Source organism: Rhinolophus sinicus, chromosome 18 (assembly GCF_057876585.1).
Source record: "Rhinolophus sinicus isolate RSI-liver-muscle chromosome 18, RSI-T2T, whole genome shotgun sequence".
Lineage (NCBI taxonomy): Eukaryota > Metazoa > Chordata > Mammalia > Chiroptera > Rhinolophidae > Rhinolophus > Rhinolophus sinicus.
In genome coordinates, this window is record NC_142518.1 from 27,216,225 (window position 1) to 27,243,709 (window position 27,485).

Here is a 27,485-nt window from a genome sequence, read left to right on the forward strand (position 1 = left end):
TATCACAATCTATTAATTTTGCCTGTTCTTTTTTTAAAATTTTATTAAATTTATTGGCGTGACATTGGTTAATAAAACTATATAGGTTTCAAGTGTACAATTCTGTATCTTCTATATATTGCATTGTGTGCTCACCACCCAGAGGCAGTTCTCCTCCCATTACCATATATTTGACCCCCTTTACCCTCTTCTACCACCTCCCTTCCCCCTTACCCTCTGGTAACCACTAAACTGTTGTCTGTGTCTATGAGTTTTTGTTTCTTTGTTTGTTTGTCTTGTTCCTTTGTTGTTCTCAGTTTTATATCCCACATATGAGTGTGACTTTTTCTGTCTGACTTATTTCGCTTAACATGATAATCTCAAGATCTATCCATGTTGTTGCAAATGGCAGTATTTCATCCTTTCTTATGACTGAACAGTAAGTATTCCATTGTATATATGGACCACATCTTCTTTATCCAGTCATCCATCGAAGGACACTTAGAAAACCTGCACTTTAAAATATAGACACTTGGGATGGGGACGGCCGGTTAGCTCAGTTGGTTAGAGTGCAGTGCTCTTAACAACAAGGTTGCCAGTTCGATTCCCACATGGGCCACTGTGAGCTGTGCCCTCCACAACTAGATTGAAACAACTACTTGACTTAGAGCTGATGGGTCATGGAAAAACACACTTAAAATAAATAAAAGTTAAAAATATATATATAGACACTTAGGGACTCAGACACTTAGGGACCCTGCAAAAATGATGTCACTCCCCTCCAACAATAAATTGCAGAATGAAGGGAAAAAGTTGCTTGCTTGCTTGCTTGGTTGTTTATTTGTTTTAAGCTAGCAGTCTATAATGGGTATTTGTAGTTGTAAAGATCAACAGCTGTCAGTGCCATCCTGGGAAGTTCTTAATCCATCTCCTGCTCTGTTGCATACAGAGTTTCTCCCACAGTGTGGTAGAGCTATATTTAGACCTTACCCTTCTCCATTCATTTAGGGTTTATGTTGCCTGGAAATGCACAATGCATGCATGTTTTTAGAGCATGCAGATTTTTCTCAAAGCTGAAAGATTTATCCTAATTTTTTCCGAACTTTTACAATTTAATATTATTGTGTGCTTATGTTTTAGATTGGAGAATTAATATACATCGTGGAAGGAAAAGGTATGGTCCCCTTACCTTCTGACTTCCTTCCAGTGAATTCTTCAACTTCACGTGACTACAGCAATGTTCCAAAAGACGGTAGAGTATACATATGTTTTATTTCATTTATAATGTCAAAGGATGGAACTGTTTCTCATATAGTTACGTAAGCATCCTCATAGCAAGTTTTTCCAATACATAATTAGATTTTGGAAGGTTTCCTTTTAACTTTATGATGTCAACATCCCTTGACTAGAGCACTATTTCAACAATTAAGAGAATGTCGCTGGTGATTCTTTTTAAAATCTTTATTGTTTAGTTTTCAGATAAATACTGAAATTTAGCATTCAAAGTATTTACGCAGCAAATTTTCCATTTCCCAACTAATTTGGAAATCACTACACTCTCAAATTCTGTATATTGTAATATAAACTGGATTTCTACCCCACATTCTAGTTTAAAGTATAAGGTTGTTAGTGAAAGAAGGTAATAGTTCTTGTCAGTCATTGACAGATGTCTTTCTTTACATTAATTTCTACTCCCCCTACCTTCATATCACTGATAGGAGCACCATGGTCTTGGAATTTTGAGCATATTGATGATGTTTCTATGAAAGAACCATTTGACTAGAACTCTTCTTAGAGAATACCAGGAAAATGTCTTTAATTCCTGATGACTTATTCTTGAGTTATTGAATTAGGACTACGAGAAATGTGTTACCTATTTATTTTTACTCTGTTGAATGAAGGCCACAGTTTTGTGTTTCAAACCTCCCAAGTTCATCCTGGATAACAATGTCAAGGGCATAAATAGTCATTGCAGTCATGTTTTTGCTTCCCCCAGTTTTTATGGAGAAAGAGCCAGTTCTATTCTTGAAATGCATGCCCTATCAGTTATTGAATGTGGACCTTATATTGCCACTGACTAATGAAGCCAAGGAAAAGGCTTTGGCTTTTGCAGCCCAGCATCAGATGTCGGAAATAGAGTATCGGCGAAGGTGTATCACACGCACCCTGGAAAGCAGTAGTATCCGCGTGGCCATCGCCATCCTGGGGCTGACCAGGACCGAGGTGGGAATAGACAGATGATGCGCACTTGAATTACTTTCTAACAGTATACAGAGCTGTTGCTTACTCATAACATTTCTACATAGAAAAATGATGAATGTTGGTTTTCCCCAGAAAGACAGCTCAGTAGCTATTTTCTTTTTTACTTCATTAAATCATAAATCTGAGAACAAACTGATGGTTAACAGATGGGAGGGGGGTTGGGCTGGGTGAGCCCAGGTGAAGGGTGAGCTGGGTGAGCCCAGGTGAAGGGATTAAGAAGTACAAATTGGTAGTTACAAATGGTCATGGGGTCGTTATGTACAGCATGGGGAGTAGAGTCGGTAATATTATAATAACTATGTATGGTGCCAGATGCATACTATACTTATCCAGGGGGATCACTTCTTAAGTTATCTAAATGTCTAACCACTATGCTGTACACCTGACACTAATACAATATTGAATGTCAACTGTAATTGAAAAAATAAATAAAATAATAATTCTGAAAGAGCATTCTACTAATTTTAACATGACTACTAATTTTAGCAGTAATTACTAAATTAGTAGTAACTAAGTATACTACTATTTTTAGGCATTACAGTGTAGTTGCTTAATTCACAGTTGTCTTCCATTCTGACTGCAAGGTAGAATGCCCTAGAGAACTTAAAATACTAACGTTCCAGGCCCCACTCCAGAACAATTAAATACAAATCTCTGGAGGAGGAGTGGGTGGGTTGGGACATGTTCTAAACGTGACCCAGAATGTTGTGCTGTGCATCCAGAGAGGATTGTCCCTGGGGTCAGATTACCAGGCTGAGAATCCAGACTCTACACTGTCCTCACTGACTGTGGAATGGTTCCTTAAAAATCATCAAACTTCAATTTTTATATTTTGAATCTGGAGATACTTATAATTTATGGAAACTAAGTGAGATAATTATGTAAAATGCTTAGCGTATTACCTGGTATATGCATTACCTGGTGTATGGCGTTGTTGTTATTATTACTATGGCTGGAAGTATAGACTCTATTACTACAGCTTGAACTCTGTTTTATGATTGTTAGAAGGGACAGTCTAGTCATCATTAAGCTGCCAAAACGGGTCTTTTTAAGTGTAGACCTCTTCACGTTGCTCCTCTACTGCCTTGCCAGCTCGTGTCAGAACAAAAACCATCACCCTTGGGATGGTCTCCATGACCCTCCTGGTCATTCCAACCTCCTTCCCTGACTGCAGCCTCTCCTCTGGAACCCATTCACTCATGTCACTCCCTCAGTGTAGGCCTCTGGTTTTCAAACAAACCAGGCATGCACCCCAATGGCCCGTGCGCTTTCTTTGTTAGTTTTCCTAGATATTAGTCTGCCTCCCTCAATTGCTTCCGGTCTGCTAGAATGCTGCCAATGAGGTTCTGCTTTACCAATTCATTCATATATATATATAATATGTGTGTATATATATATATATATATATATATATATATATATATATGATAAATATATGCTTTATATATGATATATATATATATATATGCTTTATATATATGATATATATATCTTAGTTCCACCAGCCAATCTCCAAACCCTAAATTTTCTTCAACTTTCTCTATAGATAGCATTTACCACCTGAAATTAATATATGTATCTACTCATGTCTGTCTCCAGCAAGGGCCTTTGTGAGAAGATACTTGTTTAGTTAACTTTCATATCACCAGTGCCTAGAAAAGTGTGTGCTGTGCCAAAGGCAGTAACTACATCTTTGTTCAATGTAGGAATAAATGATAAATGTTTTCATCCTTGTTGTTTAAGATTTACCTTCATTTGCATATATTACAACAAAATACTTGGCATTGTAGGGATGATTTTGCTTTTATGTGTCAGAATGCTAAAATCAATAGAGTCTAAGCACAGATTTTTTTTTTTTTTAAGATTTTATTGGGGAAGGGGAACAGGACTTTGTTGGGGAACAGTGTGTACTTCCAGGCCTTTTTTCCAAGTCAAGTTGTTGTCCTTTCAATCTTAGTTGTGGAGGGTGCCATTCAGCTTCAAGTTGTTGTCCTTTCAGTCTTAGTTGTGGAGGACGCAGCTCAGCTCCAGGTCCAGTTGCCGTTTTCTAGTTGCAGGGGGCACAGCCCACCATCCCTTGTGGGAGTTGAGGAGTTGAACTGGCAACCTTGTGGTTGAGAGCCCACTGGCCCATGTGGGAATCGAACCAGCAGCCTTTGGAGTTAGGAGCATGGAGCTCTAACCACCTGAGCCACCAGGCCGGCCCTAAGCACAGATTTTTAATAATTAATGCTGATAGGTTATGGGTGACCTGAATTTTTTAAGGTTTGATTAGCTCAAAAATATCAAGGCCTGAGGCTATGATGCCCTCTGGACTGACCCATGCACACTGCATCTAAAAAGCTGATGGCTCTCTTCAGCTCATACCAAAATGCTTATTTCTAGTACAGAACAGTGAATTTGGGAAGTTTATGGTCAATTTTCAGTACACTATTACAGTAAAAATGTTCAATATGTGTTCCTTTTCAAATTTTAAGCCTATCATATCATTCTCTCTCTCTCTCTCTCTCTCTCTCCCCCCCCCCTTTAAAATTCATTTTCTTCATGCTTCCCTCTTGTCAAAACACTTATTTAAATGAAAAATGCTTGAGGGAGATGGATTTTACCCATGGATCTTCCTTCTATTATTTATGCATGTATATGGTTTCTGTCTTTCTCTTCTTTTAGCTTTCTCTCTGGAACCCAGCACACTTTTTGTTTTTATTATTATATTTATCAAATTATGTTTTGTATAAGATTTATTTTTATATGTACCTGTTTCTCTAGGACATGAATTCCTAGAAATCTAAAAATGTTTGCTATATGTTTTTTGTTTACCCATTAATGTCTTGTGTGTGAGAGGTGCTGTCATTGTTTAACTGAATTGAACATGGGCCTGAACAACAAATGACACTTTCAACTTCAAGTCCTCATTGTATAGGCTGATGTCTATCCAGGTTGCCTCATAGTCTGACTTTTCACAAAGTCATCTTGTTTACTTATCCTTGTTTCCTTCCCACATTTGCAGGATGGATATTTATATGTGTGTCCTTCTCTGAATTTGTTGGTGGAAATAGCAATGATTATGATAATTATAATTATTATTATTACTTATGAATAAACCTTGGGTTTTTTTTAATTAAATTTGAAATGTTTTAAGCAGTCTCTAAATTTAAAAATTGAAAATTTTTGCACCCGAAGATTACTATTTTCTTTGAATTCTGTGAATATCATGCATTTTTTTTGTTTTAGCAAAAACACTCTAAGTATAGAAAATTACTACGGAAAGGTTGAATGTATCAGTTTAAGAAAACGAGCTACATCAAATCAGAACTTACAGATACATCTTATTGTACTTATATACATCTAGTCATAAAGGTTTCTTTTCAAGTCCAAGTGTACTCCTGAAATACAATAATTCGAGTACTTTTTGCAACAGAATAGTAAACAAGATACATTTTTAAAATACTTTCTCCTTTTATAACGTCTTATACTTTTTACCCCCAAATACTTTTATGTGCACTTTTCAAATTATTTTGATGACCCCATGGAGAAATGTAGAGAAGAAAGGATTACACTTATAATACAAAAAAAGGAATGAGTGAGGCATAAAAAGACCTAAGTTGCCATCAGTGACTGGACAGATATTACAGCCCAGTTCAGGGTAGAGATAGTATTGTCTTTTAAAGCTGGAAAACAAATCAAAGACACTCAAAGACACATAGTCCAACCTCTTACTCTTTTCCTTGCCCTGTGTAGATCATATGTTCACTTCTTAGTTTCCTACTGTGAAATTGTATAGTGGAATAAATAAAAGTCTAGAGTGCTCTCTTATAGCATTAAATAACTGTGCAATGAATAATATCTGAAATCATCCTTGAAATATATTTGTTCAAAACTAAATCTAATTGAATAAATGCAATCACTTTTCTACCAAAGAAAAGTGACATGTCTAATTTTTTATTACACGATAGTATGCACTTTAAATTTTTGAAATATTTATAGGGTAATAGCAATATGACATATCTACTTTATATACTGTGAGAGACAAGATCTTTTGTTAGGATCATGAATTTCTGACGCTTCACCACTTAGTATTCGTTTGTTGAATTCACATGCTGCTGGCCGTCAATAAACCAATTCTAATGATATACTCAATGGTACTGGAAAGATTCAGAGCTTAGACGGTTTTTTTTTTATATTTTCTGTTAGCTTGCTCATGCTTATGTTTTAAAAGCCATGCTATGCGCTCTGAGATAAATGGCAGGAAAAATCATCAGAATTTTGAAATTTGATAATATGTTTAAAAAAGGAAATCTAAAAGATTTCCTTGGTGAAGATTCAGAAGGGTAAAGGGAAAGTTTCTGTAGTTGTTTAATTTAAGTACACCCCAGATCCTGAAGTAATCCTGTTGATACTCTGAAAGATAAAGCTGGTTAGCAGTTAAAGCAATAAGGGGATAGATTTTATTCAGTAACTATCACAGCAGGGAGGAGGAGCCAGCATGAACTGAACTCTACTTCAATTTGTGCAGAAGCAACTGGGAGTTTTAAAGCGAGGATGACAAAATGAGGAGGGAGACTCAGTGGGGGTTTGAGCAGAGTTAGGGAAGTGGACATTTACAAGAAGTGGAAGGGGGTTGGTGGATGTGATATTCGTGTGTTAATTGATGCTTATCTGCAGGAGAAACAAACTTCTGGAATATTTATTACTGGAGGTACTGATGCAAGTTAGCTCAAGGTACTACCTGGCTGGGAGCATTATCTCCTTGAATGTTTGCTTTTCAAAGAGAGGGCTCTGAGGTCCTTGTGAAGACGGTTCTGGGTGATAGAAGATTGACATCTCAAAAGGGGAGAGAAAGGATTTATAATTAGAAGCTTTCTCAAGTAACTGCTGTAAGAATGGGTTCAGGGGCCTATCTGCCTATTACCAGGTTTTGGCTGGAACATACTATGTGTTCTCCTGGCAGCATTGAGCTTCCTCAGGTAGGCACTTTAAGGGGGACTGGGAGCATCCTAGAGATACGGCCTTAAACTGTTAAAAACTGTCACTGCTTGTTCAAAGTCTCTTAGTGTGTGTTTATGATGGAAGGGAGTGGACTAAGTGATTTATGCTGAGAATCGGCAGTTTTAGTATGCCAAGGTTGAGGCCTAGTTGAGAAGAGAGCTTGGAGGAGACTGACTAGAGTTTGGTTAAGACGAAAGTCTGTGTCAATACATACTATTTTGAATGACTTGACAATATAGAAGGCAGATGACATGCATGTCAGATAAAGAACTAGTTGCTGATGTGAACAGATTGTTTATTCACAATGACTAGAAAAAGGAACCAAACTCAAACAACGATAAAGTATAAATGAAGTAACTTCACTTTCTGCATTTGCATGGTTTGAATTGCCAGAATAAAGGAGGTGGAAAATGTGATTTTGTAGATAAAAATCCTTGTGGATTTTATAGATAATGAACCCAGTGAGTGCGATAATTGCTAAAGGCACTAACATTTATTTTTGATGAGTAATGATATGATCAAGAGTATGATGATGACCATGACACGATAGTGATGGCAATGATGATAATGATGGCCAACGTTTAATGAATCCTTAAAATGTGTTCCAAGCACCTGACACTTGCTTACACTTTGAATACACCAGGCATAGGCAGTGTGTACTGTTATCACCCATATTTTACAAACGAAGATTTTCGTGTCTTTGGTTAATAAGGTGGCCAAGCTTACTTAGAGTTGGGGTATAACTGCAGGCAGTCTGGCTCCAAGAATGCTTGCTCTAACCATTGGGCAGTACTCTGTGGTTGGCAGTGGAGCAAAATAAATGATTGCCTATCTCTGTGGTCTGCATTGCTTGGTTCACACTCAGGGAGCTGGGTTTGTCTTTGGTGTTCCATTTTAGGAAGGAGAGTATTGAATTCGATTGTGTCTTAAGCAGCATATGCATGGCAGTGAGTTGTAATGCACATTATATAAGTAATAGTTAAAAGGACTAAAAATATCAAACGTACTTAAAAGGGATGTTTGGAGATCTGTGGAGGGGCAGGGCCTAGTTTTATATATACAGAGGGTGCCAAAAAAAATGTACACACATTTTAAGAAAGATAAACTATTAGAATTGGAATACTCATATATACCAATAACAAAAGATGAATCCAAGTCACATTTGACTTCTGCAATTACAAGAGGTGCTCAAAGTGGTTACCATCAGCATCCAGACACTTCTGATTATGGCGAACTACTGCTTGAGCAACGTTGACCAAAGTGTCCACTTGTATACATTTTTTTGGCACCCCGGTATGTATTTCCCCCCCACATACACAAAATTGTCCTTAGCAAAAGAGAGGGCCCTGATTGTACTGCTAATAAGAACTAGAACTGATAGGGAGATGTTAAGGTACACAGGGTTCAACTCGAGGAGGGAAGCACTTTCTCAGTGCTGTTCACCAATGCAATGGTTTCTTCCTGAGGCAATGAATTCCTCAACACTGATAGCGTTAGAGCTGGGGATATTGCGCATGTCTGAATAAAGGATGAGTCCATTAACTCTATGAAACGTGTTTGTGTTGTCTTCCACCAGTTAAATAATGTGTTTAAAGAAATGAACAAATTCAGTCCCTTGGTGGATTTTCCTGCAAATATGGAGTCTAAATGTTAATGCTATATTTTGTATTTTGGAGGTAACAGGTAAGAGAACTGCATTCCAATTTTACTCTCTGTTTATTTGCAGACTTTTATGCTTTTTAATACCTCACAGTTAAAGAAGCCTAAGTCTATTTCATACAAAGCAGAACTGAGCCTACCAGAATATTTTCGTATCCCCAAGAGAATCAACATTCCTCAGTATCCAGAAATGCAAGCTAAAAGACTTAAACCTACAAAGAAAACAGGTAATCAGTACCATGTGGATTGCAATATCTAGCCCCTTCACAGGCACTGTGAAATTATACAATAGAAATAAGAGATTTCTCTACTTAATACTATGTTCATAATATAATTGAAAAAATAGTTCAGCTACATAAATACCAATTATTGAATAATATTTTGTGTTATAAATAACCAACATACCACATCACAGTAATCTAAATTTTGTACTGAATTTGTGTGCTAAATCCTGGCGCTAAAATTTGCAGACCTGTCTTTGTTAAAGAGTAGTTGTCTGATGAAGATAATAAGTGCGCTTTGAGAAAGGTGAGCGCTTGCTTTGACAATGAACTTGGTTACAGAAGTTGTGCTGGAGTTGAGGCTTTGGCTGGCCCTAATGGATAGGAGGGATGCTGATGTCACTCTTGACAGAGGAGTGAATTACCATTTATGAGTAATTCATCTTTGAGCTGGATTAGGGCCTTTATTAGTTGAGTATTTACTCTTGGCTTCCTGGTGTCCTTTTAGTCTGTCTTTGTGTTCAGGAAGGACTAAGCCAAATTTAATAGAATATTAATAAATGTACATTATTAAATACCAATAAGATGTAAAAATGTGACTAAATAATTTAACGTATTAAAATTAATGTACATTTTTCTTTCACTTTTCAAGCTGGTAGATAATATAGGAATATAATTCTTTTACTAGGACTGTTCCTACAATGCGTCATGGATTCTAAGTTATGTTGCTAACTTTGGTTTTGTTAAATTTTCACTTGATGTTTTCTTATGGCTTTGTGTTTAACGACAAAATATTTCTGTATCTGAAGTTACAGTTAAAAATTATAAGGTACAGGATAATCTGTTCACTTTGCCTTCCTAGGAGATCTGAGATCTCCAATTCAAATGCTCAGTATCCAAGCAGGTAACAAGGATTTATGAATTAGATCTGGTCGAAGGCAGTAGGGATGATGGAGCCTATGACAAACTGGAGAGTAGATGCTGTCTAAATATTGAAATTCAAAAAAATAAAAATAAAAGCTTGAACCAGCCAAACAACTGCAAGGGCATATTTGGCTCCCCACCTGTCAGTTTGAGACCTCTCGTGATAATTTGTCTTTTTTTTTAAAACATTATTACCTCCAGCTTTTCAATGTGCTATTAAATTTTGAAATGAATAATTTATTTTGATAATTTTTATTCCCTTTTGAGATAACTGGATAGGGCTATGTATATTATAAACCCAGCAAGGGTTGTCAGTCCAAGTGATTCATTTTCAGTTGTTCATTCAGCAACACTATTGAGCATCAATTTCTTTGGGAAAAATGATAAAAATTACTGTATTCATCCATTTGAAGGACTAACAGATAAGTAGCTCTTATAATACAATGGGATAAATTTTATTGATAGAGAAGCATTCATCCAGAAATTGTTTACAAATAAAACTAACATTAATATAGTCGATATATAGTATATATAGGGTAATTCACATTTTAAAGAATTCACTCTGAGAAAACATATGACTAAGAATATATAGCATAGACTTGACATGAAACTCAAAGTATAGTCTTAATAAACACTAATGAAGACTGGAATGTTAAAGATGCCATTTAATTATAAATAACTGTGAAGTTATTTGCAATTAAAATTCAGATATTTTTCTAAGGCTAATATTTTTATTTTATATCAATTGTTAAATATTTTAGTAGGAAGATGATTGTGAAAATTGAGAAAAGATAGAACTGCAAACAATTTTTAAAAGATTATGCATAAAACTTGTAAAATGCAATCGGCCTGTCATGGTTCACATCTAACTTGATTTCCTGTGTATTTAAGTTTATAGAGGAAGCTTTCAGCCCAAGTTTCCGTTTTTGCTTCCTTCAACATACATTTAAACAAAGTAAGTTTACAAAAACAGAGTGTTCTAACTCAAGATAGTAGCAGGTCAAATAAAATACATACCCTAAACAATATACATTCTGTTGTTAGGCAGTGGACTTAAATTAATGAAAAGTAGAAGGATATAAGCATTTTACTTTATTAAATAACATTTATTAGAATTTGAGACAAGGAATATTAGAGTTAAAGGTTAAAAAACTTATTTATTTTTTTAAAGATTTTATTGGGGAAGGGGAACAGGACTTTATTGGGGAACAGTGTGTACTCCCAGGACTTTTTTTCCAAGTCAAGTTGTCCTTTCAGTCTTAGTTGTGGAGGGCGCAGCTCAGCTCCAGGTCCAGTTGCCATTTTTTCTAGTTGCAGGGGGCAAAGCTCACCATCCCCTGCGGGATCATTTATTACAGCTCCATCTTTTGTAAGAGTAGTTCCTTTACTTTTGGCTCCCAAATTTTCTCAAGCTTCAACAACTGAAGAAATTCAAACCTTTCCCATAGCAAACACACTTCTCAAGAGAGAGATCTGTGTTTGCAGTTTCTATTCTTGCATGACTAGTTCTCAACTTCTCAAATCTGGCTTTTGTCTACCACTGTCTTACTATCTCTGTTGGAAAAATGTGGACTTTTAAACAGTGTCTTATTCTTTCTGTAGATATTCAATAGTGAACATATGCTATGAATAATACATTTAGGGAGGCATTTAATGAAAAATTGTATAAGCCTTTTCCCTTAGTTTAAGTCCTAGAGAATGTGCTGTTTATTGGCTTGTTAACAGCTCATTCAAACTAATTTGTACACTTAGTAAATCAATCTACAAGAACTTAAAAATCAACTCTGTTCAAAACAGATTTTATTTTTAATATTAGACAATTAGAGAAAGTTTATGGTATTCAGAATTGGAAATGCAGAACACAAAGTTAATTTGCTGTCAGCAATCCCTTGCTTCCTTCCCCATGGAGGGGTTAATTAGAAAGTGAAATCTTATTTTAGTTCTTTTCTTTTGGAAATTTTATCTTCTTCAAAATTATATGAAAAAGAAAACTTCTTAGTTAAAATACTGGCAAGCTACAACTCCATGTTAGTCTCTCTCGTAATTTTCCATTAAATGATCCATGAAGACATACAGAAATTCAAAAATTCAATAGCAATGGAAAGGAAAGATAACAACCACCCATTTACATAAATCCTATAAGGAATTCCCAATAATTACTGAGCTATTGTAGCCTGATTGAAAAACACATTTAATAGCCTCCACAGACTCGTGCTCAATTAAAACATAATTTTCATGTAAAGAGGAAACAGTCTAGTCCCACGATCTGCCTTTTTCTCAGAAACGTATTATTTGTACCTACCAGAAAACTGGGAAGCTGTTTCCTCATTGCACACATCCTGGCACATAGTAGGTGTTTTCAAATATCATCCCAATGAATGAATATATGTGAAATACTTTCCAAGGTGGCCCTTTATTAATAACTTCTTTGTTTGAATCATTCTTGAAAAGACACGTTCCCTGGAGTTAAAATAACTGTGACTGGCGGGGGAAATGTGGAGGAACATCATTTTATCAAGGATGTATGGAATGTAGCGTGGAGGTCTGGCGGTAGTGACAGATGGAGAGAGTCCAAGTGGTTTGTGGTGCGTGTTATTGATCTGATTAGAGTTAACCCATTAATGGGAAAATAATGAAATTTTCTAAGGTGTAAAATTTCCCCTAGATTATTTGAAAACTGCCAGTGGATATAAGAAAATATCCTCCCTACATCTAATAAATGGATGCTTGTTTGATAGAGGAAATTGGCCCAAAGGTATGCATTGAGCTGCCTCCACTTTTAGATCAGAGAGATAACTGCAAAGTGAAAGGGGAATAAGACCCTGTACAAGTGACCACCTGAGAAAGATAACCCTCTGCTATTTATAGGAGCAAACAACAAAAGAAAAGGCAGAAATAATGTTTTGAATGCTAGAAGATAAAAGAGTGACACCTAAATTCACACCTAAATGACTTACAGTGCAACAGGGACATGGCAAAGAGGAAAAATTCTGAAAAGCAACAGCAGGAAAAGACATTATTTTCAAAGGAACAAAAATTATACTGAAAGCAGAATTACCAACAGTAACTATGGAAGACAGAAGACAACGGCATTACAGTGCTAAAGCAAATGAACTATAATTCTAGAATTTTAAATCCCAGTAAACTATCACTCAAGAGTAAAGTTGAAATAAAAATGTTTTCAATCAAACAATGAAATTGAGAAAATTTAAGTCACAGATATTTGCTAAAAGAACAAATGGAGAATCTACTTATGGATGAAGGAAATTGAATTATTGCCTTTATAGGCATGTAAGATGCTTGTAGTTTTAGGGAAGAGGTTTGAACTATTTTAAGATATTTTTACATAATGAATGTTGAATATTTGGGCAGACCGAAAAATACGGAGATAGAATGTATAATTTCTAAACCGGTGAAATGCATAAAAGGAAATAAAGAAATATTGATGAGCTTAAGAGAATAGAGGAACAGAGAAGAGCTAAAGAAAGGATAGGGTAAAGAAAGGCACAAAACAAGATATTAAACACAAATATTAATCACGATAAATACAGACAGATGAAACTATAAAAGTTGATATTTTCACAATGGAAAGTGAAATGCAGCTTTATGGTGTTTACAAAGTTACTTGGTAAAATATCCCAAAACCTATACCAGGTATTTACTAATCAAAAAACAGCTGGTGGGCGGCTGGTTGAGTCAGTAGTTAAAGCGCAGTGCTCATAACACCAAGGTTGCCAGTTCGAGTCCCACAAGGCCCAGTGAGCTGTGTCTTCCACAACTAGATTGAAAAAAAACAACAACAACGACTTGACTTGGAGCTGATAGGTCCTGGAAAAACACACTGTTCTCCAATATTCCCCAGTAAAAATTAAAAAACAACAACAGCTGGCATAAATATTTTAATATTAGAGTAAATAGACTGTAAAGCAAATGTATTGATTTAAAAAGGAATAATCCAATGTAGAGAAAAATTTCAAACTGTTTCCCCCCCCAACCACATCTCAAAATGTACAAAGCAAAAAATGGCAGATATAGAAGGAGAAATCCATAGAGTGGGAGATTTTACTGTACATCTCAATAATTAAGAGATCAAGCAGACAGAACATTGGTGAGGCCCTACCTTACTGACCGACGCAATAAGATTAGGTTTTCCTGTACCTATTCAGCCTGTCTTGTCTGTGCTGGAAAAAAAATGGCAATTCTTGTCATTGGCTTCCTTTAGCAGTTTGATATCTTTCTGTGGCCTCCTTCCTGTGCTGTAGGGCACCTGTAAGGATGTGCACGTATTTCCTTTCACCAGTCTTTCCTGCTTGTAGATACTTAGAAACTTCATGGGGAGGCAAGTCCAGCATCTCAGCCATTTGGAATTGGTTAGGGAAAAAAGGTCATGTGCTATTCTCTTAGCATCCCCAACTCTCCTTTTCCTTTCTTGATTCCTACTTCCGTCCTTTATTTTTATCTTCCTTCTTCCTTGCTTTTAATTTCCTTTATCTCTTTCCTTATCTTTTCCTAGCTTTCTCTTTCCTTTCAACATTAAATATTATATCATTGTAGATCTTCCTGGTGATAGAAAAACAAAGTAGTTCAGCCTCTTTTGAAGTGATAAAAACCCATTTTAACCAATATTTCAAAAATTGAATTTGTCCATAATTAGTGTGGTTCTTTATCATTTCAAGTTATCGTTCTTTTATTGAATAGTATAATACATTTGACAATTTAAGCAGCTAAACCATTTCAGAAAACGTTTTTTCTTGAGTGGATGATGTTATACTACACTTCTAATGAAAACATTTTACGAAATACATTAAGCACACTCTAAAATTTCTAATTGCGGAATGTTTTTCTTTGTTATATGAAGTCTATGGCACACTTCATGTTTTTGATATTAAACGAAGAAACTCAGTAATGAGCAATTGTTAGTACACCATTAATCTATCACTTACTTTACCAGAGTATTTGTGACATAGACGTGCCAATAAACATTAGGTAATTAAAATGGGTAAAATTCCAACTGGAATATGATTTGTCTTTTTACTTGTAGAATAGAAAAGAAAATCTACGCTAAAACTTTCCAGTAGTACTGTGTTTCCCCGAAAATAAGACGTAGCTGGACCATCAGCTCTAATGCGTCTTTTGGAGCAAAAATTAATATAAGACCCGGTCTAATATTATATTATATAAGTCCCGGGCTTATATTATATTAAAATAAGACCGGGTCTTATGTTAAGTTTTGTTCCAAAAGACGCATTAGAGCTGATGGTCCAGCTATGTCCTATTTCGAGGAAACATGGTAGATGGAAGTGGGATTAGCAAATAGGCCAAAAAATTATCTGAAAATATAATTACTCATACATGAATTTAGAACAAATTAATATCTATTTATTGTAAATTCATTAATATAAATGAATTCATGTAAACATAGCTATTCATTCTCTTGATATCTCATCTTCTGAATTAAGAGCTTCTGACTATGGCTTACCAATAATATACTTAACTATAGAAGATAATGATGAATTTACTATATTATTTAGTCTCTTCCACATATGTGATATACTTTCATGTAATCATGGAATATTAAGGCAGAAAGAAACCTAAGAAATCAATTAATCAAATGATATTCTATAGAGCCATAGCATTCTTGTAAAGTATTTTGGTTTGGCTACAGGGGGTTGTAGATATGAATTGGAGCTTCTAGCTTCTCTTCCTATTTCAACCAGATCAACTCTAGGCTAATTTGTTTTCTATATTGAGATTCTGTCTTAGATAGTGTTCAGACACAGGACCCCCAAACCAAAAAATAAAATGCTTGAAAACTACTGATCAAATCTCAATCTTTGATTTTAACAGATTAAGAAATTGCATTCTAAAAAAAAGAAGAAAGAAAGAAACATCTGAGTTCTTTGCCCAAGGTTACACAATGTAGGAGAGGAACTAAAGTTAGAAAACAGGATTTTTAACTCTCAGTTGATTGCATCTGTCACCTCACCAGTTTAATAAATGTATCTTCCTTTGTAGTTAAGACAAGGTAGGTTGTTTCAGTAAAAGCCCAAGTGGATCATATCTGCCTGTACACATTTTAGGTAGTTTTCCCTCCCTTGTTGATCTGGTTTGGGCTATGTGACAAGCTTTCGCCAAGTATTAAGTAATGAGAAGGAAGCAGATGTACGATAACCATTTGTACATTAGGGCTTTCATTATTTTGCTGCTGGTAATTCTTTTGTACTGTATGAAAAATATTAGGCTCATCTCATAGGAAATTGGAAAGCTCATGGACAGAATTTCCAGTTGACGTTCCAGTTCATGAGTGAGTCCAGCAAATACCACATGAAGCAGATAAGCTTTCCCAAATGAGGTCAGGCCACAGAATCATGAGCAAATAAAGTTTTTTTGTAAACTGCTAGGTTTTTGGATAATTTGTTATGCAGGGATAGCTGACCAAAATAGCAATACTGACTGATTTTCCGAATTAATGATCTAGGATCTAAGCATAGCATATTTTTATGGTTTATTTCAAAAACTATAGATCACACTGACTTCGTCCAGTGTCTAATGTTATATAAAATTAAGTATGCTTTCATTAGATTCTTTCTTAGTTTCCTTTATTTTCTTCAGTAACTTTAATCTGATCAATTTGGATATATGTAGTTACCTTTAATTATGGAACCCTGGCAACTGCCACAATTACCAGGGTCACCTGTAAAGAAAAGGACATCTGAGTGGAATACGGACGGAAGGGACAGGTCCAGAATGTCCCTAACTATTTGTGATGCCCAAGTCAAAAGTACAAATGGAAGCCCACATATCATATGCCTAAATTGTTAAAGTAATCAAACAGATTTTTAAATAGAACACGTTCTGTCATTTCATCTTGACAAATATAACTAATACCACCTTGGAAGAGCAAGTCTGAATTCAGAATTCTTGGCCTCTTCAGAATTTTGCAGTAGAATATGACAGTGCAAGGTAGCTGGACGCTGACCACCCTGTTCTTTTCCTTCCTTCAACTGTAACGTACCATAATGGCTCTTGTGTACAAATTTGTGGGTAACTCAGGCCACATAATTAACCTTGGTCCACATCTTCCTTTTGATAGCCACCTCTTAGTTATGCTTCAATTCTAGGAGTTTTCCATCGGGAGGATTGACACAGGGAAGAGTCCTGTGCAAACACTGGAAATGGGATCAAAGCACTTTGGATTGTGAATTATGGCATCCCATGAACTTGGAACATGGATGGGGCTGGACTTCATGTAGATTGTGCCATTGGGCCGATATACTCCTTGCATATGTAGAGAGACAATGCCAAAGGAGATTCAGAGTAAGTCTCTGGAAAGCAGGAGACCCAGGACAAGAAGCTCTGTTTCCTGTGTGTAAGGGCATGTGTTAGGTTGGGGAATCCCAACAGCAGACCCTGAGACCAGGTCTTGAGATCAATAGTTTGAGAGGTGATTTCAGGAACCATAGGTAGAAGTGTGAGAGAATGAGATGCAGCAATGAGAGGCAGCCAATTCAGTGAGTGTAAATAAACAGTTGCCAATGTTAGCAATTTGGGCTCAGTTTCACTGGGGATCTCTAGGAGTTAGTGTAGCATTCACTCAGATACTCCAACCAAAAGACAAAAAAGGTGGGTTACTCTTCCGCCCTTATGATGCGTTATTTGTTGAGGACGGCAACTGCAGACGTTAACTGTCATTTCTGGCCTGATCCATGTGAGGGCTGAGCTCCCTCCTATGACCAGAGAAAGTTCTCAAGGACAAAGTCAGAGTTTTCCATAAAGCCATTGACCTACAAGGAAGATTTAAATGCAGAAAGGGCCATGGCAGGGCATGGATGGCATCTGCTACATTGCGGAATTGGAAAGGACTTTGAGAAAACATGTCCCTAACAGAGAATGATGGTATGGTGGCACCATGTGGCCAGTAAAATTACCAAGTTTCTAAAAATCAAGATAATTTCTACCTCTGCTATTTTACATCTGAGGGAGTGTGGATACTGTCTGATGAATACCTGAATCCAAAAGCGACTTCTTGTTGATAATATATGATAATAGTCCTACTCATGTTTCTGGCATGAATCAATTCAATTATTTGAGATGTTTAAGAAAGAAACATTGTTTTACCAAAACATCTTCAAAAATAGAACCATATTTTCTATGAGGTCGACTTTATGATGGATTTGATTTTGGACTTGTAAGGGAGAGGGGCTGGCACTGTGCATTCCTTAGGGTTTTTACTCAAAACATTTAATGAATAGGAAAATGTATACTTAGGAATGACCTTGACTTTGACTTTCAGATTCAGTTTCATTAGGAAATGAATATTTTTAGGGAAAAGGGAACAGTATATAACAAAGCTTTTGTAGAGGCATTATCCTTGAATGTGTGCATTTCAATTATTTTTTACTATTAAATAGCTAGTTATTATCTTTGATGAAAATAATAATTACTGTTGAGTTGCCTAAATTTCCTATTCTAAGCACTTTAATGTTATTTAAATTACTTAATCTAAATATTTTCATTTTAGTCTGTGCATGCAGAGGAAAAATGAGGTTTCTTTATTTCTCTTAATAAAGCAACAGATTTTGATCAAATCATTACCTTACCTGGTTTGTTCTAATGATGTTGCCACAATTCTAATACTTCTCTCAGAATGAAAGTAATCGATTGAACGACAGATGACAGAATATGCCTAGAGTCCTTTTTGACAAGAAAAAATTTTATTCTAAAATTAGATTTGTACTTGAAAAGGATGGAATAAAAATAACATTCTGACAGCCTTTATTTCCTCCTTCGACCAGCCGAGAATCTTGGACTTTGGTTAGATGTCATATAGATTTCAAATGGCATCCATTTTTAGTGTGTTGTAATACACAGTATATAACATTATACATAATATATATGACATGCAGCAATATCGAATGCAACGTATGCCATATAATATACAGTTAATATAGATATTTTAATAATATGTAGCACATAATATGTAATTATAACACACACATACAGACCCTCAATTTGCTTTGAAAATTATTTAAAGCAGTTAATGTTCTTGCGCAGTAGTGACTGATTTTCTCTGCATGCAGACTTCCAGTGTGTTTGAAAATAGGTTTTACATTTTTAACATTTGAGGTTTAATGTGAATGAATTAAAACGATAGCCAATTACTGTCATACTACTTCTCTGGTCCATTGGTTGATAAGCTTGATTTGTTTTGTTGGTTTCAGAGAACTTCTTTGCAGAATTAGGCTTCTAAACATTTTTTTTTTTTTTAATACGGAGTATATTTGCAGACATTACCCTTAGTAGTATTTTTTCTTTTTTTTTAAGATTTTTTTTTAATTGGGGAAGGGGTATAGGACTTTATTGGGGGAACGGTGTGTACTCCCAGGACTTTTTTCCAAGTCAAGTTGTTGTCCTTTCAATCTTAGTTGTGGAGGGTGCCGTTCAGCTTCAAGTTGTTGTCCTTTCAATCTTAGTTGTGGAGGGTGCTGTTCAGCTTCAAGTTGTTGTCCTTTCAGTCTTAGTTGTGGAGGGTGCCGTTCAGCTTCAAGTTGTTGTACTTTCAGTCTTAGTTGCGGAGGGCGCAGCTCAGCTCCAGGTCCATTTGCCATTTTCTAGTTGCAGGGGGCGCTGCCCACCATCCCTTGTGGGAGTCGAACCGGCAAACTTGTGGTTGAGAGGAGGCGCTCCAACCAACTGAGCCATCGGGAGCTCAGGGGCAGCTCAGCTCAAGGTGCCGTGTTCAATTTTAGTTGCAGGGGGCACTGCCCACCATCTGTTGCGTGAGTCGAGGAATCAAACTGGCAACCTTGTGGTTGAGAGCCCACTGGCCCATGTGGGAATTGAACCGGCAGCCTTCGGAGTTAGGAGCATGGAGCTCTAACCACCTGAGCCACCGGGCTGGCCCTAAACATTTTTTTTATTTGTTTTTTATCTGTTTCTGAAATACTTTGGGATTAGCAGTGAAATTGTATCATATTGTTATACTGCATCTTAATCTAGGGTCGAGAGATTTTTATAACTATTTCCTCATTTCATGGAGAGTAAGAAAATGGTGACCTTCTAAGAAAAAGTAGTATTGCTTAAAAGGAAAGGACCAGCATAGACAGCCTGCCCATCATGAGAAATTATATTAGCTACTAACTTAAGGTATATGGTATAAAAGGGTGATATGAGAAGTATTAATGTACATACCTCTTTGTGCTTCCCTTGGTTACTAAGAAAAACATACTTCTATCTGCTAGTCAAGTTGCAAATTATTTTGATTGCTATGGGGCAGAGCACCCATAAGTTATGGAAATTTGGCAGACATTAGTGCTTACCAAATATTCCATATGTCTGTCTTATTTCTCAGCTGCCATGTGACCGGTTCTGGTCAACTACATGTAATGTGTGTTACTTTTGGGCTGAGCTTTCAAAAGCCCTTGGGCAAACTTCTAGTCACTCCTCTTCCCCTGGCCTGTCAGCAAAGGAAGAGAGGTGTTTCTGATGGTACTGCTGCAAGATAGTAGTATCTTTTGCAGCATGGGTCCCTGAGTGACTTTATGGAGCAGACCTTCCTCTAACCTCTACAGAACATATTCTGTCATTGATAAATACACTTGCCTATTGTGCCCTGGAGATTTAGGGTTAGTGTGTTACCTCACTATAACCTAGTTTCTTCTAGATTATACAACTAAGGATAATAATATTAAATATTGCTTTACCCCAAAATGAATTTTAGGATTTATGCCATTTAAAATTATTAAACTATGTTTTAATTTTTTTTGATAGTTCCAGATGGATGTTTTTCAGTTCCTGTACAATTTTTTCCTGTTAGACCTGGACGCTACCCTTGTAAAATATTGTTGACATCACTGTATGATGTGCGTCTCTATTACATTGAAGGTGTGGTAAATGAGGTACATCCACAGGCCCTGTTAAAATTTGAAGCACCAGCGTTTAAAGTCCTTACCCAGGATATTCCAATAGTAAGTACAAATATTTTGTACTTTTCTTCATCCCAACTGCCACCCCCTCAATTAGAGTCCTTCAAACCTCTTGTCTGGAACTATTACCAATTCCTAATTGCATTATCTGTTGCCATTTGTTTCTCTACATTGATGTCTGAGTTTTATTCCTGAATATTAGTGTTACTTGTTATTCATCTGATTAATCACTTCTGCGGGATATCTTTGCTTAACAAAGTTAACTACAACTTCCTTAACCTATCATCAAATTCCTACTCAAAAGCCATGCCTCCTGGCTAAACCAAGCAGAGTTACGGTCTCTCAGATCACTGTGCTCCAAATTCAGTTATAGTCTTGACACTTACTAGATGGGTTCATAGGCACAGAGAACAATGATTGGCTGTAACTTGGATATCTATTACTCAAAGTGATAATACAGCATAGGGGAAGGTAATATAATTGTAAGGAATTTTGAATTTTTTAGGCTGAGAAATGGTGTTTTTTGTTTGTTTGTTTAATTATTAAAGATATAACAGAAGTCTGCTCAGAGTGCAAAAATGTGCTCTGATGAGGTATGTAAGCTTTGCTGTCTAAGCAGTTAGAACACTTTTTATTACCTATTATTAGAAGTAGAATGTATAATTCCAAGGCCATTTTATCGTTTTAAAAATAATTAGACAAACAAAGGAATATTCTTTTAGATATTAAGTACCATGGATCAATCTATTAGGTAATGCTACCGTATGACATTGAAAGGGTGTATATAGTCATCCTTGTGTCTTTTGTTCATGTTTTTGATAGTTCTTAACAAATATGACTTTCAAGTGTTGATTCTTAAGAAATACAATTAAAAATACAATATATAATTTTATGAAAAGCACCAAGAATTAAGATGTAATTCAACTTCGTAGAGAACATCTGTCTGATATTCTTCTACCTTTTTTCATGCTTTAGACTAATACAACAGACAATGAATGGCAATGTCAAGCTATTATAGAAGGAGAATACTTTTATGGACCTTCTATTTTACATGTTGGACCAGGTGAAACAGTGCAGTATCCTCTCACTTTCAAACCTGTAATGGAATGTGAGATTGTGGTATGAACTCATTGATATTTCCCCCCAGTATTAATTTGTCAATAAACCAATGTGTGATATTAACCTATATAATTTATTGTAAATCTTTTGGCAGAACATTATATTTTCATGAATTTGATTATTAGTGTCCACTCTGCTTGAAACTCTAATAAATGTTTTAACTTCAGGGATAAACATTCTGAAAGTCACAATGTCATTAGCTGCCAGTACTTACTCATGTGTCTAGATTATTTTTACATAACACGTTTAACAAAGTAAGATCATTTGCTCCTTTTGTTTTTATTCAATAAGGAAGTTGATGCTTCAGAAAATACTTTCTGAAGACATATTTCTTTGACAAGGATGTAAACACACTATGTATTAGAATGTCTATATAAACTCTGTACTCGGAGAAAGTAAAGAGAAATAATGAGGTTTTCACAGGAAATTCATCTTTATTCATTTACTAGAAGTATTTGTACATTAACTGGAAAAGTCAATGGGTAACACCTCCTTGAAAGTTCATGTCATTAATCAGATTCAAGATTAATAGGATAGCAGAAGTTGTTTGGCACTGAACTGTGACTCCTGGATAGCTGAAATTTGGCTGATTTCTCATAGGGCAAATTTATTCTACAAAATGAAATAGATGGTATACAATGTGTCATGGACTTAAAAGGGATTGGCAGAAAACCCTTGGCCTTGGAAGACCTCATTATAAACTGTCAAGTGGGGATCACGGAAAATAGAACCATAATGGTGCCCAATTATACAAAGACCAAGGTAACATTTAAGGTAAGATTTTTTTCTTCTTCAGTATAACAGTGTTTTCAACAGGAGTATATTGAATTATATGAAATTTTAAAAACATTTAATTTTATTTAACTAGGTGAAGCCATGTCACATAAAGAATGTTTAGAATTCTATTTTTATTAGTCTAACAGCTATTAAATTCATTGTGATTATAAAGCTGAATTAGCACCAAACAAGTTTTGTGTCTTAAGTATTAGCATATAATTACAAAACATATTAAAATCTACTTGAGTCATTTGTATTTTTACTTGAACAAATTGTACATGATTATAAAATATATTTTCAAAAAAATTTTTAAACAGCGTTTAACATTTAATGTGAAATCCAGAGGTACAAAATTTCAAAAGTATATTCTGTCATTTACCAGTGTAAATAATAGTGGAAATGTGAAGAAATGCATTATTATTTACCTCTTTATTGTTTATGAAGTTTTGTACTTAGCACTCCTTACTTGATTTGTTTCAGCCAATCCTAAAATAAATGTCTCCACCCCCACTCCCAGATTTATCTACAAATTGTTGTGTGCCCAATAGAATCTTTGAAGCAAGTTTCAAATATCTAGCCATCAGGGGTACCTGAATTCATTTTTAGAGGGCACTGCCAAAGTTTGGAAATTCTCTGGGCTTACCTGCTACTTTTTCTTTTTTTCGTAATCTTGAAAAACACTTGTTTTGCTTTTCTTCTTCCTTGCTGGATTACAAAAAGAGTGAATATTATGAATGAAAATCTCATTTTCTCATTCGCCTACTAAAACCATTCAATGTCATCTCTTCAGCATCGAGTCCATACTCCCTGAAGTGGCTTTCCCTGCCCTTCAAAAGCTTATCTGCTCAGTTTCATATCTCACTACTTTGGCTCCAGCAACAGTTAGACCTTTATATCATTTACATCATTTCCTTTTGCTGCAGTCTTGAAATCTCTGCTCAATTCCCTGTTTTCCATTTCTCTGTGTCTAACTCCTTTTTATTCTCTAGGGTAACTCTTAGATGCCAGCTTTTCCAAGAATCTTTCCTTATTCCCAAAAGCCTAGATTAGATGCCTTTCATGTGCTTCCCCAGTATTTTGGTGCCTGTTCCACCATCATACATACCACATCATGTTGCTATTACCTGTTCATTATTCTCCACCAGATTGTAAACTGTGAGAAAAGGGCATGCCTCTTGTAGCCACAGTTTTATACCTACCATAAATATTAGTTATCAAGCACATAATAGTTTTTAAGGAAGATTTGTTTAATAAACAGATACAAACATAATGGGTAGCATTTAAAACAAAGGAAAGGGGAGGGAGGGAGGAAAAAATTATGACTACTTCAATTTGCTATCAATAAATAAGGGAAAAAATTGTTTTTCCACCACTCCCTTTCCTCTTCCAGAATTTACTGGTGAACAGGGAATCTTGTCTTAAGGATTTGATGAAAACAGGTTAAGGAAAAATCTGTAATTTCCTAACAGTGGTTGTTTCATTTTGTTGTCATGGCAGAGATGACGTCTACAGGTTTTTAATATTTTATTATTTAGAATGAATGCACTTTTTAAAATGTAGGCTTTTAAAAATAAAAATTATGCTATATTAACTATATTTATCTAATAAAATGTAGAAGTGGAATTTTATCCATAACAAAATTATTGTCACAGACAACAATAATTGAAGTCTTATTTCTATCATTTTATTTTTGTCACAAATAAAACTGAAGAATCTGGTTATTTTACTTATAGAGTGTACATTTTCGTTGAGGTTCTTTCTGTAATTAAAGATGTTACCTATTAAATTAATTAAATGCTAATTCATTAAAATATTAATAATATTGTTCACGTGTTCCGGGTCTTCCTGACATTTCTCTCCTCAGGACATTTGCCAAAAATATTTAACAGTTATTGTTTAACATTGTAGTTGCCTGTGGCTGCAATAACAGTTGTGTATAGCCAGGAAAAGTTGGGCCAAAAACTTGAAAGGAAGATCTGGGGAATAAGATGTCTTTAGGGGATTTTAAAAGCTCTCATATCCCTGGGGAACATGCAGGCTACGTTCTCGTGCAGAGTTGTGTGCTTGCCCAGGAAAGACCTGAGAGGGTGCCAGTTTCTCTCAATTGCGGCTGACACAGAGGCACTATGTGAGCTGGAAAGTAAGGCTAAGGCAGATCTAAACTGCCTGAGTGCTGAAAGTATGCCACAATACATATACAGTGCTCCTAGACAAAGGGCACATGATGTATTGTTTCCAGGCATTCAAAGAAACCTGTGACAAATGATTGCTGACCACTAGGATAACTAAGCAGGGACTTCAGTGGGCACACACTACAGCAAATGCAGAAATTATAGAAGTAGTCCAGAAAAGTCACTAAACCAACAAAGAACAAAACAACAAAAACAAACCATGGGATGGTAGTGATCTGATTTCAAAAATGGCTATACTACCTTATATAAAATGTCCATTTTTTCAACAAGAGCGACAAAATGTATGAGACAAAGGGAAAAAAAAAACAAAGAAAAGGGAAAGTGATCCATACACAGGAAAATAAGCAGTTACTAGGTGCTACTTTGAGGGGGTCCACGTGTTGGATAAGTAGACAAAGACTTTAAAGGAGCCTTTGTAACTGTGTTCAATGCATGAAAAGGAATCTTGCTGAAGAATCAATGAAAAGTTTCAATAACAGATCATATCAATAGATATATAGAAATTATAAAATATTCTGGGGTTGAAAAGTACAATAAAAGCAAGGAATCATTCACTGTATGGGCCCAGAATATTTTATAATTTCCCTTGGGATTTCTTCTTTGACATGTTGGTTATTTAGGGCTATGTTGTTTTAAGTTCCACCTATTTCAGGATTTTCCCAGTATTTTTCAGTTTTGAATTCTAATTTAGTTACATTATTGTTAAAAACACATACTGTATATGAGTTCATCCCTTTTAAATTTATTGAGGCTTCTTTTATGTCCTAAGACATGGCCTATCCTGGAGAATATTTCATGTGTGCTTGAGATACGCTAAAGGGCATCCATGAAAATCCCACAACTAACATCATACTTAATAATAAAACAGGGAATGATTTTGCCTATGGTCAGGAACAAGATAAGGATTTCCACTCTTGCCACTTGTATTCAATATTGTACTGAAAGGTACTAGCTACTGCAATTAGTTAGAACAAAAATAAAAAGCATCTGCATTGAAAAGGAAGAATCACACAATCTCTATTTGTAGATATCATGATCTTCTTAATAGAAAATTATAAGGAATCTACTAATTGTACTATCAAAACTAATAAATGAGTTCAGAAGATTTGCAGGATACAAGATCAATATACAAAAATCAATCATTTCTATATATTAGCAATGAACAATCCAAAATGAATTTAATAGTCATTTACAATAGCATCAAAAATGATGAAATGCTTAGGAACAAGCTTGACAAAAGAGGGGCAAGACTTGTACACTGAAATTTATAAAATATTAAAGGAAATTAAATAAATTTCAAATAAATAGGAAGACATCCTATGCTCATGAATCAGAAGATTTACTATTGTTATGTGGTGATATTACCCGACTTGATATACTGATTCAACACAATATCTATCAAAATCCCAAATGACTTTTTTGTAGAATTTGACAAGGAAATCCTAAAATTCATACAGAAATGCAACAGACACAGAACAGCCAAAGCAATCTTGTGATATGGAAAGAAAAAATTGGATGACTCTTTCTTTCTGATGTTAAACCCTACTACAAACCCTTAACTACAAAACTGTAATATTAAAGAAAATGTTGTACTAGCATAAGGTAGACATGTAGATAAATGGAATAGAATAGAATGTCCAGAAATAAACCCTCATAATAATGGCAGATTGATTTTTGACAAACATACCAAGAGAATTCAATGAGACAGAATAGTGTTTTGTTTGTTTTTTTTAAACAAATGGTCCTGAGGCAATTGTATAGTCACATACAAAAGAATGAATGTGTGGATCTTACTCATACCATGTGCAAAAGTAAAGTCAAAATAGATCGTAGACCAAAATTTAATAGGTATAACTAAAAATCATAGAAGAAAACATAGCAGTAAATCACCTTGGCTTCAAGTAGCCCAGTTTTTAAAATATGCAGAGTTTGAATAGACATTTCCCAAAGAGGATATGCAAATGAGCAATAAGCACATGAAAAGATATTCCACATTATTGGTCATTAAGGGAAATAAATCAAAATCACAATGAGACACCACTTCATACTCACTAGGAGACTATAATCAAAAAGACAATAAGAACTTTGATTTGAGAGAAGATGTAGAAAAATAGGAACCATTACACATTGTTGGTGGGAAAGAAAAATGGTGCAGCTATTTTGGAAAATAGTTTGGAAGGCAGCAACTTAAAAGGTTAAACATCGAGTTATCATATGCCCGAGCAATTCCATTCCGAGATGTATGTCCATGAGAAATGAAAATATATGTCCACTGAAAAACTTGCACATATTTTCATAGCAGAATTATTATTATTCAAAACACAAGTAGAAACAACCCAAATTTCCATCAACTTATGAATGGATACACAAAATGTGTCAGTCATACCATTTAATATCATCCATCAATAAAAGAAATGAGGTATTGATATATGTCACAACAT

At 35.3% G+C, this 27,485-nt stretch overlaps 1 protein-coding gene across 1 annotated transcript in view; it reads left to right on the forward strand.

Moving 5' to 3' along the window:
* CFAP47 (cilia and flagella associated protein 47) overlaps positions 1-27,485 on the forward strand; it is a 372,118-nt gene that overhangs the window by 234,195 nt on the left and 110,438 nt on the right. Inside the window, exons 43-48 of the mRNA XM_088794865.1 lie at positions 1,120-1,231; positions 1,976-2,202; positions 8,954-9,113; positions 20,802-20,998; positions 21,932-22,075; positions 22,676-22,849. Coding sequence (XP_088650991.1) covers positions 1,120-1,231; positions 1,976-2,202; positions 8,954-9,113; positions 20,802-20,998; positions 21,932-22,075; positions 22,676-22,849 — 1,014 coding nt within the window. The remainder of the gene's footprint in view (positions 1-1,119; positions 1,232-1,975; positions 2,203-8,953; positions 9,114-20,801; positions 20,999-21,931; positions 22,076-22,675; positions 22,850-27,485) is intronic.